Below are 16,465 nucleotides of genomic sequence, written 5' to 3'. Positions count from 1 at the left end.
TAGATGAGGATTTTAATTTTTATTAAGCAATGAGGTGATTAAATGGATTGATTATTGTCGTGTGTAGATACAGAGCAACTCATTGCAACCTAATTATTCGGCGCTGGCCTAATAGGCCGTTTCTGCTGTCTTTGCAAGCCACCATCAGTAGCAATTATGGTGATACTATGGGAGTTGAGAATGCTTAAACAAAATCTGAGTTGTAGTAACTTCAGCTCGGTCCTTTTAAAAACAGGATATAGCTTGTCTGCTGTAGCCAGATCACAAGAGCCAGCATTACAGTGTTTATATTGAGCCTCAGGTTTTGGGCTTTATATAGCTCCCACAATGGCCCTGGTGGATTTAAGAGTTGCTTTCTCCCTTCTCACTTTCAAACTTTCACTTTCAGAGATTCTTAAGCTGTGAAAAGTCTTCAAGGCAAACCACGATTACAGAGCCTCAGCCTGCCATCAAAATGTTCGGTTTCATACAGCTTATTGGGGAGCTGGCTAATATATTCAAGTATCAATCCCAGAAAGTTTGCATAAAATAAAGATGCAGAGTGTAGGCAGGGAGAATCTCGGGGCTCTATCAGACACCTTCCTGCTGTTAAATCCTCCTTTGCTCAAGTCAGTGTCCCAGCCTTCCCCACTACACCTCTGCTGAGGGTTATCTACCTTGGAGTTGGCATAAGAAAACAAGATGCATACCCAAGCCTCATTTTGCACACCAAGTATTCTAGTGCAAAGCTACCTTCCACAGGAGCTTAAGCTTGAGAGCAAGCAAGAGCAGGGTATGGATGTGAGTTCTCTGCGACATTTCAACAGGGATGGTCACCACCAGCAGAGGAACAGAGCAATTGGCTGTTGGCTGAAGGAGATGCTGGGGAAGTTGCCGAGTAGTTGCTTTCCACAAAGATCCAGCTTTGACTAGGAATGCTCCATCCACCACGATGTGTTTTGCAGTTAGTGGTATCCACTCTACTGAGAAGAATAAAATGGGATGAGGTGTTGGCTTAGCACACTGGTTGAGTGCTGGATGCTTTCTCCGCGTGCATTGTAACTGCTGGGAAGAAACTGTTTGCTTGGGGTGGAAGGAGGGCAAGCTCTGTTTGAAGTCAAGCTAATGCTATGTTCTCTGGGGATTGAGGGCATATTGAGGAGGAAGGGGGACAAGCAATTATTTTCAGAATAGCAGCAAGGAGTCTGGTAAAACAGAAAAAATATTTCTTGATGTGTGCATCATTGGCACCAGATCTGGTAGGGGACTTAGGATCCTAATCTGGATACCTCTGGAGTGGGTTCCAGACACTTCGTTTGTATTGCTGTTGCTTTGTAGGGCTGTCAAAGTCTAACCTTTCATTATAAAGGGATAGTGAAGCACTTTAGAAGTGCTGCGGGACTACTGTTCAGGGAGAAGCATCCTGTGGGAACCTATGTTCATCTCAAGAAAGAGCAGTGTCTGCTTGCTCTACCTATGCCTGTCAGTGTCCTGAGCCCAGCAGGTTCACAAGCACAAAAACCATCATGCGATGGTCCTGCAGCCAACATTGTCTCTCAGCAGACTTAGAAATCCATTTCAGGGTCCATGTTCTAGCTCTGCACGCATCCAAGTTAACTTGCACATGCTGCCTCTCAGCCCTGGGGCTGTTGGCTGTAGCCAGGTCTGCAAGCTTGCCATGAACTCATGTACACAGCAGATCAGGTTTGGCCTAAACAAGGTGCTGGGAGTGTCTAGCTTGAAAGACTTGTTCCTTTGGTTGTATCTGCCCAAAGTGATGAAATACTGTCAGAGTGAAAATCCAGCATTACAAATATTTCAGAAAAATGGTTTTGCTATAAAATGCAAATATATGTTAAAAAGTGTCAGTGCATTGGTGTACAATTTCTGGAGAGTGAAAGAGGCAGAAATGAGCTAAGTGAAACTCAAGAACTACTGCAGCTCAAATGTGAAGTACTCACCTTAGGAGCAGTTTTGATCTTTCAAATAGGATATGGGGAAAAGAGGATTTTCAAAAACCTACGTATGTTAGTATGTGCCATTTCTTCCCAGAAACCAGAAATTAGGATGAATTCTTTAAGGATCTGTGTGGAATAGAAACCAGATGGAGCATAAAGCATCTGCCATAAACCACCAAGACTGAAGGTGATCAGGAATGTGAAATTCCTGGACCATCTCAAAGCAGCAGTGTACCAGAACATTGGGGATTTGAGCTATCCAAGTATCTGCACTGCAGACAACCACACGTGTATCATCAAAGAGCTCTGAAGTACAAAGATGCCTCTTTTTGAATGGTTCAAGTCTCTAAATCCTCAATCTGAGAAGCATCCTGGGGTTTTGGTTTAGACAGATAAACTGATTAAGGGCAGGGTGATAAATAATAAGGTTTTTGTAGGGCCAGCAAATGTTTTGTCAGTTGGACTTTTGTGGGATTGGTCTTCACATGCTCTGCAAAGCTGGACATTAAATTATCCTTAACCATCATGATTTGGGAGAGGAAAGAAAGGAATCATCTTTTTTTTTTTTTTCCCCTACAGATTAGGAATTTGTCAATTTTAGGTCTGCTTTGGGTTGTAGAAGTCTTGTGGGTTTTACTGAACATGCAAGGATTAAGGAAGAATTTTCTAAACTCTTGCTCCAGGACTTCAGTGATATGGATGGCTTGTAGTAGGTGTCTTCCAACAGGAGCATCTGAAGATGAACAATTGGATTATGATGAACCTAAGAACACCTGTAACTTTCCTTTAAAGTTAGGATTAACACAATTTGGCTTGTAGTCTCATTTTAACAATTACAACCTCTGTCTATGGGATTCTGCTTTCTTTAAAAAAAAAAAATGTTTGTAGAGAACTTCATTCTGATCTTGTCAAATAAGTTCAGAACACACGTGTATCAATATTATTACTCCTAAACTCCTAAAGATTCAGTTGAACCATAGGAGCTTCCTGGTGGTTTTTTGGTTTTTTTGGTTGGTTTTTTGTTTTGTTTTTTTATTTTGAGACTGGTTTGAATGAAGGAGGGGATTCTGCCTGGACTCAGCTACAAGTTTCCTGAAACCCCTTAAAGTTGCTACCCTTATTCTTCAGTATGTGTTTTCTGGTACAACACAGAGGAATAAACACAAATGTAGTGCTTGGAGTGCCCAGGAGGAAACTTGAGATGCCTGAGGTTCTTATGGTGAGCTTTGATGCTGCGTTCTGCCGTATCCCTTCGCCTCTTGGGAGGGAAGGGGAAGGGAAGGGAGGAGAGCTGAGATGTATTCTGTTTCCCCGCGTTTTTCTTGACCTGTGTCCTCGGCACACTGCTGTGGCGGGTGGGTAGTTCAGCTGGAGATCTGGATTCCTCCCTGTCCTTGGTCCTGCAGAGGGTCCCTAAGCAGCTCCTGAGAGTAACGTGAGCGCATCTGCTGGCAGCATCCCCAGGGTTTGGTGGTGGTGTTTTGCGGGAGGGGGAGATCTCCAAAGTTCCCTGTAATGCAGGCAAGCTTAGAAGGAAGGCTTGAAGGCACTGGAAAAATGGGATTTGAAAGGGAAGTTTTGTCTTGCTCTCTGTCTAAGATAGCACAGAGCTTAAACCTGCTAAAATCTTGACTGTGGATTGGCTGTGGCACGTGCCAAATCTTTATCGACTTTCCCACCTGGTTGCACTGGCCGCCTTGTTTGGCAGGATTGCATTCCTGAGGGAGGAGACAAAATAAAGGGATTGCAGATATGTTTTTTTGCCTTCTCTTCAGTGCCTCTGCTGCTCTAGGTTACGTAATGGGGTAGCTCCTGCATCACTCTGCAGCCCTTCATTCTTAAACATCACCTTGGTGTAAAAGTTATCGGCCACTTAAAGACTGACTTGTTGGATGCTCTAGGGCATCACGACCTGGGTTTGCAGCTATGATGCTTTTGAAATCTCTGTTTGTGTCAGTGGTGGATGGGAATGCATTAAAGATGCATAAAAGCATCTTGTTTTGTCTGTGGATGTTTCCTTCCAAGAGACTAGCACTTCAAGAGAAATGGGCTGAAAGAAACAGAATAAAGGAAAGCTCGGAGCTCTTGATTTGTTTCTTCATACTTCTCTAGTCTGAGCATATGCTTGGCTTCTGTGCTCTAAAATCAGTAAGAGTAGATTTGCTTTTCCAGTTAAATTCTTAGTCTCGCTTCTGTTGCGATTTACTCTTTATAGGACTTTAGGGAAGATTCATTTTCTGTTCATCTTCAGAAAATTGGGCAGAGTCCAGCAGCTACTAACATAAGTGAAAGCCCAGATTTGAGGGTATTAGCAGATGTTTGTAATGCTTTGAGTTTTTATGGGGCAAAACCTGTGGACAGATAGCCTTACTGTGTGTTTTTTACCATTGAAAGGTGATATATTTTTTTAATTAGGGCTTTAGTAGACATATCCTTGCTGCTGTGCTGCAGATCAGTATAACTAAATTTGGTTTGCATTGAATATTTCAGAGAATTGGGAAAGAACATTAATAGTCAGACATTTCATAGAATGTCCATCTGTCTCAATTTTGATTCAGTAAATCTACAATTAGTAGATTTAAGGAGCTCTAGTCCCAGTCTCTGGGTCTCTTGGTCATTAACTTATTGATGCAGAGTACCAAGCAAAGTGAGGCAAGCAATGCTGCAGTATTCTCTGAAACTCTAACCTTGTCTTTAAAAATTACACTGTTTCAGAAGTTCAAGCAAGTAAAATAGAATTGTCGTGTTGATGAACAAAATTGCTTCCCCTGTCAATGTGTAGATGTACCTTAATTTCAAAGGATTGCTTCTGTAATAGTCAGCTACTCAAATTTCACAGCTGGACTGAGAGTTGATTTTATGCTACAAATTTACATTGTGCAGTTGGAGTGACACATTTTTCAATGGCTTTATGAGCCTGCTGCAGATGAAATACCATCATAATGCAGCCCACCTTCTTCTAAATAATGTCAGTCCCTGCGTTGCAAATAGACCCTGAAAATGTTTAGCCAGATGTTGACTTTAAAGAGGCAAAAGGTAAACTGTGGTTAATACTGGATTTTAGTGCTTGTCTCAGGTGAGTCTGTACAAGGAGGTGGTATTTGTTCATGATTTTAACTGCAATTAAAGAGTAATTAATGATGTTTGTGAAAGAGTATGTTTAATGTGATGTAGTTGTCTCCCTTATGAAGGGAATCTTGCTGCCCACCAGTAGGGATTTTTGCTTCTTGGATCTTGTGGCTGATTATGGACTAAAGAAAGTACTGCTTTGTATTGGAAGCCTCAGACACCCCCCCCATGATGTGGCATAAGGACCTCCATGATCAGCAAGGGCTCCTGCTGCTTGCTTTGCAAGGATTGAAGCTGAAACTAAAAGCCATGCATGATCTTTTGTGATGCTCTTCAAGGCTTCTTCCTTCCTTCTGCCCTGTCATACTACGATGTATCTACCTGAAAGTTTTTTAGAAAGCACCTCATCACTTATGTAGCTTTCTCTGCTCAGCAAATGAGGTGGGTTTTTTTCAATATTAGTTGCTTGTCTGGTCCTTGTTGTCTCTCTTTGAATGATTTCAAAGCTTTCAGGAATTGTTGCCTCTGACCTTTCATGTTGGAAAGACTCTTTTGTGCTGCTCCAGAATACTGCTTTTTGAACAGAGTCCTTTGAACAAGGATGTGACCATTTCTACTTATAAAACTACCACTTGGTCCACTGTTTGCCCTGCCAAGTCTTTCCTTTTCTCTAAATGTCTCGGGCACTTGGGAGTGTGAGGTAGGAGCCTGCAGCTGTTGGTCTCAAGATCACATGAGAAAGCTTCATCTGCAAGAAGTAAATTTCAGGCCTTTTGGTTGCCAAGAGTGGTCAGGAATGTGGTCTGTGGTTTCTGAATCTTCACAATAAATTGAAAGGAATCTGCCTTGAAACAGCTGGTCCTGTGACTCTTGGAAGGTCAGGCTCATATTTGCATGTTTGAGATGTCTCCTGTCAAGTTTCAGCCCCTGCCCCTTTTTTGAGGATGCTGAGTATCAGCAGTCCTATTTGTCTGTTCCTCTCGTGTCTGTGAACAGGAGCCTTCACAAGGTGTCCTTTTTCGTGTAGCTGCCTGTTCGTTACACATCATCTTTGATTTTTTTTTTTTTGGTTTTTGAATCCTCCTTCTGTCCTTACATCTGCACTGCAAATGGTGCAGAAAACGGATGTTAGATAAGATCCCAAGTCATTGAGTGATAGCTCTTTGTTGTTGTGGGTTTTTTTTGTTTTGTTTTCATTCTAGTGATACAGTTGGTCTGTTTTGGCAATGTCCAGATTTTCTCAGTGTTGCACCAACAGCCTCTAATGCAAAGAGGCTCCTTTCTCTGATTCAGCTCATTGGCTTGCACCTCTCTCAGCAAGGGACTGATGCTAGCAAAGGCTAGATGGGCATCTGGGAGCTTAGGGGTCAGTGTCTGTGTGGGAGTTTACTGCTCAGGAGGCTTCCAGAAAGGGGAACTGGGCAACTCCAAGCTTGTCCAAGTGTCTCGCAGCAGTGGCATCACGAAGGATGGTGGCACATGGTTGAAGGGTGTTTCAGGGTTTTCTTTGAAAAGGCCCTCTGGTGTATCCTTTTTGAAGATGCTGTTCTGTGGAAAAACTTAAGTTCTCCTTGAGCGATATCAGCTGTTGTCATCTCTTATCCTTTCTCTTGTGTGGTACGAGCTCACTGGGGATGGACATCAGCCCGAAAACAGGAAAGGGAAGGGAAGCTACTTCAGAGGCCCTTAAATTCATATTATGACACTTTAATTCTTTTTCTGGCTGCTTTTGTTTTGGCCTGATGTGTTTTTTCCGATGGAGATGAGAGGGGGTGAGCGGATGGAAAAGAAAGAAGCCATGCTTTCAGAAGGGCTTTTTTAAAGCAGAACTCTTAATGTACGCATTCCTGACCTCTTGTGCTATTTGTTTTTGTAAGTCTGCTAGCATTAATTGGCTCAGCATAGCATATTATTGATTCAAGCCTATAACCTCAGATTTCTGCCTAGGGAAAAATGAAGTGCTTCATGTTTTCCTGCCTACAGCATCATGAGTTGCGAAGACGAGTGATCATTGTGAAGCCCGTTCAGGGCATAGCCCAGAATACCTATAAAGTTGGTGTTAAAAAGGCAGGGGGTGGAGGGTTTATGAACCCTAAACTTATGGCTTCTGCTTTGATTGTCTTCCAAGGTTTTGGGGCTGGCAAAACTGAAGAAAAAGTTTCTAGTGTTTCCTATTTTGATGATGCCAGAAATGTCTGTTGAAGCAGTCTGGTGGCACGTTGGTGCTGCTTTTTCTGATCCCAGATAAATAAAAGAGCATGGTTATGCAAAAGCAAATGTTAAAGACCTATCTATACATTTAAGACTAAACTGTGGACTGAATTTCCGCTTCTGCCTTTCAGTATTAAAAGAACTAGTGGTACATATGGCTGATGCAAGTCGGGTTTCAATGCTTTACAAGTGGGAGGTACAAACATGACTTTTTGTTATGGTTTGCACTAGGTGTTATTGGAAACAACAAAGCTATAGGAAAATACATCACAACTATGATCTTTCTGTATTTTGCCTGCCTCCTTCCATCCATTGCGTTTGGGTCACTCAATGATGAAAACACTGGAGGAGTTATTGGTAAGTTTATTACTTTTGTGCATCTGTTATAGGATTCCATGTATTCAAGCTGAGTCGCTGTGGTCACAGGAAGTTCTGATAGTTTTTATTTGATTAACAGAATGCCACTGAAGGCTTTTCTAATCGTCATGTTTGTGACTTTTTCTCAGAAGACTAAAAACATTGAACACTACTTTGGATAGTATCATCTGATTTGGACTGATACAGATATATGCTACTGTATTTTTAAATGATGCTCACTTTATAACTACGTAGTTATCTGCACATTTTTCCTAGTACAAGCTCCTGTGCTTTTCATCTGAATTCGATTGCAAGTATCCAAACCACTGGTACAGCCATACCAAAAACCGAAGCTGGATGCTTTGTTCGGTCCCAGTTGTGGCCCTAAAGCAGTTCATAGAAGTCTTAGTTGAAATCTTGTCCTGAAGGCCTCCACAAACACTGATTATGTTTTTATAGCCATTTAAAATAAAATAAATATCAATTAAAAAAATGCGAAACACCCACCCTTCCCCCAAAAGAACTAAAAAAAAAAACCAAACAAAAAACAAACAAGCAAACAAATACAACAAAAAAACCCCACCTACCCCACCCCCAAAAAAACCCAAACCAAATAAAAAAAGCCCACCCAACTTTCATAGTTCAACATCTGGAAACCTGATAGCTTCCTAAATTATTGGTACAAGTTTGCTAGCAAAGGGTCACTTTTTGCTTTCTCAGTATCTTACCTCTGTACCCTCTAAGCATTGCTCCTACTTGTTAGTAGTTGGCTTCTCTGCTCTGTAAATGCTCCTTGGTCAGGGAAGTGTTCATTAAAAACCCTGTTTGTTTCTGTCCTTCCTAATCACTTGTAGATGTGCAGAAGACAATCGTCGGCCAGTGTATTGGAGGGCTGCTTTACGCACTCTTTTCAGGGCAACCTCTAGTTGTACTCCTAACTACAGCTCCTTTAGCACTCTACATTAATGGTAAGTCTGTTAAATGTGTATATCAAGGGACTGAGGTGATTGCAATTAGTGAAAAATGGGACCTTGTACAATAACCTTCCAATCATGTTAGTTTTAGGTGAATTTGTTTAATAAATTAATACCAAAATACCTCCCTTCTGGTGCTAAGGGAGAGAGGAGGAATTTGATTCAGGTTTAGTTAAAGCTGGTTTCTAAAGGAACATCTTTGCATAGAAAAAACATTGCTTGAGAATGAGCACATCTTCTGGTTCAAGGAGGAAATCTTTTTCATATGATGTTTTTTTCATGTGGCTGCATCCAACTTGAGGATAAGAGCCTAAGACAAAGGTTTTTTGTTGGTTTTTTTTTTTTTCTAAGGTGTGATCAATAGCTTTCCAGTTACGGCTGCAAGCTGATACTACTGAGCCAGAGGTGTAAAGGGGAAAACTCAATACCTGTAGGAACAATCACATGGGCTATGACTAGCTTGAAAGGCTTAAGACATGAGGTTTTGTGTGCAGTGCAGTGACAGGTGGTGCGAAAGCATGTACGAGCTCCCTTACTCAACAGCATCCCGAAATGTCAGCAAGAGCAAATTCCAAGGGCTGGTTTTTGTGGCCTTGATCCCTAGGAAAGATGCTTTGATCTGTGTTGGAGAAAGTCTTCCAAGTGCTTCTCCCTGTTTCTAGTGGAGGAAAGAAGAGGGAGGAGAACGATTTGGGTTGGTCCAGTGGGAGTCCATATGGGAGTGTAAGACCAGGGTTTTAATACTATCTGCCATAAGCGCATTGCAGTGCAGTCTTCAAATTGGTTCTTTTTGCCATCAAGCAGATGGGAAGCACAGGGTGGTAATAACAAAAGTTTAATCTGATGTGTGAAATGCTTCATTTTTGCAGTCATCCGAGGAATCTGTGATGACTACAACTTGGATTTCAGTGCTTTCTATGCCTGGATTGGACTGTGGAACAGCTTTTTCCTTGTGATGTACTCCCTCTTTAATTTCAGTCTTCTGATGAAGCTCTTTAAAAGGTAGCTATTTTCAAGAAGTCATATTTTGATCAGATTATTCACCAAATGGAAAAATTATACATTCCACAAGCTCCTTAATTACAAACTTGCTGCAAAATGTATTTTGTGAGATGAGGCTAGTATCATTTCAGCTTATTGTTCCAGCTTGAAAGAAGCTTTTAAAGATTCACTAGGTTTTGTTTCCTGAGGTGGAGTCTAACTAAAATTGGTATATTTTTGTGTTAATGCATGAATATGCTGATTTTCCTTTGAATGGAGTTGAATGCAGACTCTGCTAATGGCTATATTCCTTGGATTTTTTCCACAGGTCAACAGAAGAAATAATTGCACTTTTTATATCCATCACGTTTGTACTTGATGCCTTCAAAGGCATTATTAAAGGTAAGTCTTGCAACAATGTTTTTCAGTGCAGATCTCTGCTTTGCTTCCTTGTCAAGGCTGCAAATATGCGTGATGTTTGCTTGTTCCATGTTCATTCAGGGTCTTAAGGGGAAAAAAAAAATGAGTGTGCGAGATTGAAGCAGCCCTGTGTCCGCAGTTTACCTGAATATGCAGGATTTCTATCAACTCAAATTTCAGTTAGCTGAGATTAGCGTCATAACTTAACAAACGGAGAAGTCATATTAACGTTGCTGTGAAAGTCTTCTAATACTTTGAATGGTCCTGTCAAAAAAAAAAAAGTCCAATTTAAACACAGTGTATCTTGACCTCTCTTCTTGCCACGTTATTAAAACTACATGGAGGGGAGTTGAAAGGTGGCTTGAGATTGCCCATTCTTACGTGAGCTCTGAGACCCTTCTCTAATGGCAGCATAACAACTGCAGTGCTTTTCAGCATGCTCCTAAAGCTATTCTGCCCTTTCCAGCCACTTGGTCCCCATTTTTGCTTTAAGTTCTACATTGAGTATCCACGAGCAACCTTGGGATTTGCCAAATTTCTCTGGTATCTTTCTTTGACCCGATCAGGATTGTCCAGAGATATTTGTGAAGGTGAAAGATGTTAGCAGTAATGCCACATGGATGGCAACCTTTCTGTTCATCCAGGTGAGGAGCTGGCCAAGTCTACATTCCTTGTTTGTTAGGACCTATTGTCCAGCAGCTGCAAGCTTGGGCTATCCCCTGAAATCCTTCAGGATGTACCTAATGCTGAGCTCATTGCTTGTTTTCAGGATCCTCAGGCTTGGCTCATTATGGTATCTTGCATGCAAGAACACCTTCAAAGAGCAGGTTTGACACAGCGAAGCAATTTGTAGTGAGATATTTTCTCACTTCATTGGGAATCCTTAATTTGTCTCCTTGGGCATATGCTTTGATTGTGCAATCAGAGGGTTTTTTCCTCTGCAGAACACCTGCATCTTTCAAATAGCCTGCTTAGACAAACGTTGGTGAAGAAGAAGCTGTTCTGGGATACTTTGCTTTCTCCTTGCTAACTGTGTAGCTGTGAGCTTTGCTTAATGTGTGCTGTTAGTGCCCTGTTCTGGAGGCATGAGGCAGTCTCCCCGTGGCACTAAGGTGTTCCTCAAGACACTATTCAACTGCTCTGTAAAGAATTAGCAAATGCAAATGTTCACAGTACTTCTGTAGTAGAGCTGATTTCCCATAGCAGGGGAATGGGGTGCAGCTTAAAGGTACAGAAAGCATCCATTGATCTCAGCTGCCGGACTTTCAAGAATGTGCAAGTACTCAGAGTACTTCAGGGGGCACAGGAGAGGATCCTGGAAGTTAATTAGTGTAGTTAGTGAATTAGTGTAATTCTCCCTTGTACTTGGGAAGGGCTGAGTTTATTAGGAACAATGGTAATAAAATCAAACCAACACTCTACTAATTTGCCAGCTCATGTTGGCTTGAGCTGCATCTGGGGGCCTTCAGTGCATCAACAGACAGGACCCCAGGTCCAGCCATGTTCCCAGATGCAGAAGGGCACCGATGCTGGCAGGCACAGACTTTATCCTTAACCTTCTCAGTGCTCATAAACACATGATCCCAGTGCAGCTCACAGCTGCATGCTCGTCTTTCTTCTTCTGCTCCTGTTTTGTAGCAGAAGGTGGTGGTTGCTGCTGCCGTCTCCCCCTCCTGCTCAGAACTGCAGCTGAGCAGTACTTAAGTAGGAAGAGAAAGTTGGTACCATGCTGTTAGACATGTCCTGGTAACAGCTGACCAGCAGACAGGGACTTTTGGGCTTCATGAATGCCAGGGAACATTCTGCTCTTGGTCAGATACATTTTCCCCAGTCTGTTCACAGCTTTGATTTTTTTTTTTTTTTTTGCAAGGTACTTATAGATGTACAGGAAAGAAGTGGCGGGGGGGGGGAATGTGATACCATACAGAGGAATCAAGCCATGCGCATTCACGCTATTTTGGTGACACTTTGTTTTTGCCATGTGGCCCAGCCACCGAAGCTGTGTTTGTTTGATCTTGACATCTGCACTCTGCAGGAAACAGCGGTGAACTGGCTGAAGCAAACAAAACGAGTTAATGTTGTTGGAGGGAACTTGAGTGTTGCATTAGGCTTGAGAATGGCTCTGTTTCAGCCAGGGCACCACCTGCTTTGCTGCTCTCTCTGAATGTGGACAACAAGATTCACTATGCCCTCTTATAAAAATAAACTATAAATTTGCAGGAATCAAATACTTTCTAGCAAGTTGGCAGTGCAGGATGAGGACCTCCGGCTAGCCATCTTGGCATGTTCTTGTTGCTTTAATTAAAATACAAGAGTAAAGTGAAAGTTTCTTTGACTGTATCCAGGACTGAGTGGAGCAATCCTACCTAGTTTTGACGTGGGTGCAAATTGAACTGCAGCCTGAGAGGTAGTGTACATAGGTGTAGTCGGGCTGAACGCAGGGCACCAAAGATACGCTAAGCCCTAAATATAGTATTTGTAATATAGCAAAGTGTAGGAAATGGAGAAAATCACCGAGACCCCCAAAAACTAACTTGTTTCTTATTCATTCAAGTCTAAATCTAAAAATGGAGGCATGCAAATACAACTCTGTACCTATGCAGAATGTATGTGCTGTCGGTTTATCATATGTTCAGGAATTGTGCATGTCTCTAGGACTTAGAAATATTTAGAGTCAGCTGAGATGGTGAGCAGGCTTTTAGCCCTGGGCAGCTGCTAATTCCCAGGAAATACTGCCATAATAATTTTTGTTATGACAAGTGTCCTTTAATGTTCAGAGCCGGAAACTGCAAATCCTCCAACAACCTGTTCTGTGCTGGTACGTGGGTCACAGCAGTGCTCTGTGCCTCAGTTTACCTGTTTGTAAAGCAGATGTGGGTGTCCTGCCTGGGTTGGACACAGCTGTGAGGATGGAGGGAGGAAATGATTGCAGAGCCTCTTCCGTAGCACGCGATGCAGAAATACACAGTGCTAATGGAGGTCATAATAGGATTGCTCCTTACTGGGGGAATCTTTCTCTTTCTTTAAAAGTGCAAGGATCTCCTCATTTCTGGCTGCTGCTGAGAGCAGACTGAAAGGTTAAATCTTGAACTGTAAACCTTCTATGATCTTGAAATTTATATATAGAAGTATTGAATGTAAAGTAACTGGTCTTTTCTCTTGTGACCTTCATGTCCTATTGATCACATCCATTTGTTGAATGCCCGAACTCCTTTTAAAAGGTGGTAAAAGAAGGGTGATTACCACGGTTAAAATGTCAGCATAGCTAAACGTGGGGCATTTTATGTTGGGGCGAGCTGCAAACCAGCAGTAATACAAACTGTGCTTTGGACGAATTCAAGGTGGCTGCAAAAACCAGTTGTGCTTTACAAGAATGTTTAAAGTTCGTTTTGCTTGTTTTCAGTGACAGGGGTTTTTGCCTGCTTTCCCTGTAGCTGCTGCAGATGGAAAAATTGAGGTGCTTGGGACTTTCAGAAACCTGATTGTTGTTTGGGGCTAGGGGGGAATGTTAGGAGGAGTGTTATACCCTTTCAGATTGCTGTATGTTTTGCCTAAAGAGGATGGTCTTGCCCTAAACTTTTGAGTTCTTCTATGCGAAGTTTGAAGGGGTATTTTGACTAAAGCAAAGAAAAGTAGAGGGACTGCAAAGCTCTCACATAGTGGTTTCCATCCTCCTGTATCTTCCCATTGGTACGGGGGAGAGCCGGTACTGCCTGCTGCCATCTGGTCACATAATATGGGAGTACCAAGGCTGCAAAGCCCAACTCGCATCTTCTTCTGGTTTTACTTGCTCCTTGTGGCACCTCATGCTGTTGTTCCCCAAAGGGGTGAAATTATCCCAAAATCACATTTGTATGCTTGGAGCCAGGCAGTGCCATAGAAATGGGAACACAGGTGTCTAAATGCTCAAGAGCAAGAATGTATTTACAGCTCCTCATTACTTTTATAAATGTCTCTGAGCTAACCCAATACATTCATGGACAGTTCCAGAGGCATCACTGGGTGTTTCACTTGTACAGGTTTACTTCAGGTGCTCTATAACTCTACTTCACTTTGCAGTGTAAACTTAAATGTTCTGCCAGGTTTTGCCTATCATCCACACTTATCTTTAAAATCTGGACCAGCATTGGAGGAAAAGTAATTACTGGACATTTTGTAGTGCACTTAAGGATCTGTGCAGCCTGGCTGCTCTTAACTTTTTCAGATATTGTGATGGAATTTATTTCCCAGGCTGCTGACAGTAGGTGTGTATGTATATGTGCACATATATACATGCAGTGGTTTCAGTGTTAGGAAAGAAATCATATAAATAATTAGTGCTGGAAGTCCTTACAGTTCAAACGTGTTGCTTTAGATCAGTTTAACTTTTACCTGTTAAAATAAGTGAAAAATAAATTTGTAAAGCACTGGCTTCATAAAAGAAGCGGCTCTTCTGATTTCTTTTCACTGGTTTGAGGGATAGAGCTATAAACCTGGTGAAGCATAACATTAATACTGCATGATCAAGCAAGAAAGAACCACTTTATTTTACTTGCTTTGATTGTCACAAACCTGTCCTAATGCTTGCCTGTTGGTTGTTTGTACAGTTTTTAAGAAATATTACTACCATGGGCGCACGGGAGACAGTTACTTGGAAAAAGCACGAACTGATGCTATTCCAAGCCTCGGCATCAATACCACCTTCTTGATGAATTCATCAGTGAGCAGATCCATGTCCCTAGAGAATCAAACAGGCACGCATGATGTGCATTATGGACGTGAAACTGCCGTCCTTAGTCTCATGTTGATGTTGGGTACCCTTTGGCTTGGTCATACGCTCTATCAGTTTAAGAAAAGGTGAGTTACTTCAGTCTTAGAGCTCAGACTGCTGATTATTTCATGTTACCTGTGAGGAATTGCTAATGGTTTAGATCTTAATTTTGTAACCCAGAAAAATCAAGTGGAACTAATCCATTTGTGGTGGTGGAAGCCAAAGCCAGAGATGAACTTGGCTGGCCACCTGGAAAATGTTAGCAGCAGAACAAAACGTTCGGTCACTGGATGATGCCCTTCCGTATTTGGTTTGGCCTCGCAAATGACTTTTTAGAAACCTTTGGGTTTCATGTTGAAACTCCTATAATTCTCCCCAAATAGGCATTGAACTGTTTTGGTGGGCAAAAATCCCTGATGATGCTGGAAAGTCTACTGGGAATATACCTTCAGTGTGCTTTTGGGAGTCAAATGCCTAGCTCTAATTTGGTTTTTACTCCCATTGCCCTTAAAACTCTTAATTTGAAATGCTTGCTCAAGCATTTCAAATTAAGTGGAAATGAGACAGAAATTGGTGCTTGGAGGACTTTTTTCTAGCTTGCATCTTAGTTTCTTGTTTCTTTATGGGTTTTGCCTATGCATTCATCAACCTTCAAAGGCTATAGATTCCAGAGGACTTGAGGCTGAATTAAAGACTAATTCTTCACTTAAAGTATTTCTTTAGAATTGTGAGACTGGACTGAATTTTCACTTGTTAAAGCATTAATGCTATTTGGATTGAGCAATTGTCCCTATGGTGTGGTGTTGATGGATTATTTTTTTTTGTCTTTAAACTGCAGCCCATATTTGCATGCAAGAGTACGTGAAATTCTGTCCGACTGTGCCTTACCAATTTCAGTTTTGACTTTCTCTGTTGTGGGTTCCTATATCTTCAAGGATATTGAAAGTAAGTTATATTTTTTATTCTCTAGAATACTGGGGGAAGCTATTTAGGGTGTATGAAAAAGAGAAATTAAATCCTAGGAAGGTTTTGTTAAAAAATAGCAAAATTCTTCCATATAATTTCACAAATATTTTATATACATCCTATCACTCCAAGAGCTCAGATTTCCTTAATGTTAGATTTAAAATGCTAATCAAACAAGGTTGAGTGAAGTTTTTTCTCTAGATAAATTATTCCAGTGTGTCTTTTCATTTCAATGTGGTTTAAAGTATGTATCTCTTACAATAAAGAGGGTCAACAATTTCTGGTAAAGAACAAAGGGCAGAGTAATTAGCAGGCAGGAAGGGTTGTTGCCAGTCATACAGACGTAGAATTGATGATCCCAGTCTGTCCTCTTTGTCTCCACTTTACGTTTTCCTAATTTAGGTGAAATGGTGCAGAGCATCTGGGCAGTTCTAAGTTATACAAGGAAATCTAAAAATGAGACACCATTCATTGGCCAAATAGATCAGCTTTTCCATATCAGGAAGCGATAATGGGGACAGGAATTGCATTGTCCTGTGGTGACGTGAATGGGTGATGTGAGGAAATGTATGGAAACAAATAAGAAATGGCTTTTTTCTGTGGTGGTCATTCCATCCAGTTGGATTGTAAAATGATGTGTGGCCATGTGTGATTTATCCTTGGTCATGGATTTCTTCCAATGGCAGGAAAGTAGGGGCATTTTATACTAAAAGGCCTTATACTAAAATGCCTTGCACAACTTCTTGGATACAAGGAAGTTTTAAAATGCCTCTGTCAGTTGATTAGCTGAGCAGGAGGAG

The 16,465-nt window shown here is 41.6% G+C and overlaps 1 protein-coding gene across 5 annotated transcripts in view; it reads left to right on the top strand.

The window, feature by feature from the left end:
- Positions 1–16,465, top strand: part of SLC4A11 (solute carrier family 4 member 11) — a 100,039-nt gene that overhangs the window by 63,982 nt on the left and 19,592 nt on the right. For all 5 annotated transcript variants that reach the window (XM_054202958.1, XM_054202955.1, XM_054202957.1 and 2 more), the window contains 6 exons: positions 7,449–7,574; positions 8,429–8,542; positions 9,418–9,550; positions 9,858–9,931; positions 14,536–14,785; positions 15,538–15,644. In XM_054202958.1, the coding sequence (XP_054058933.1) occupies positions 7,449–7,574; positions 8,429–8,542; positions 9,418–9,550; positions 9,858–9,931; positions 14,536–14,785; positions 15,538–15,644 (804 nt within the window). The remainder of the gene's footprint in view (positions 1–7,448; positions 7,575–8,428; positions 8,543–9,417; positions 9,551–9,857; positions 9,932–14,535; positions 14,786–15,537; positions 15,645–16,465) is intronic.

Source organism: Rissa tridactyla, chromosome 5 (genome assembly GCF_028500815.1).
Source record: "Rissa tridactyla isolate bRisTri1 chromosome 5, bRisTri1.patW.cur.20221130, whole genome shotgun sequence".
NCBI classification, from domain to species: Eukaryota; Metazoa; Chordata; class Aves; order Charadriiformes; family Laridae; genus Rissa; species Rissa tridactyla.
Note: the sequence above shows the minus strand (reverse complement) of the source record. Positions and strands in the feature narration are given on the sequence as shown.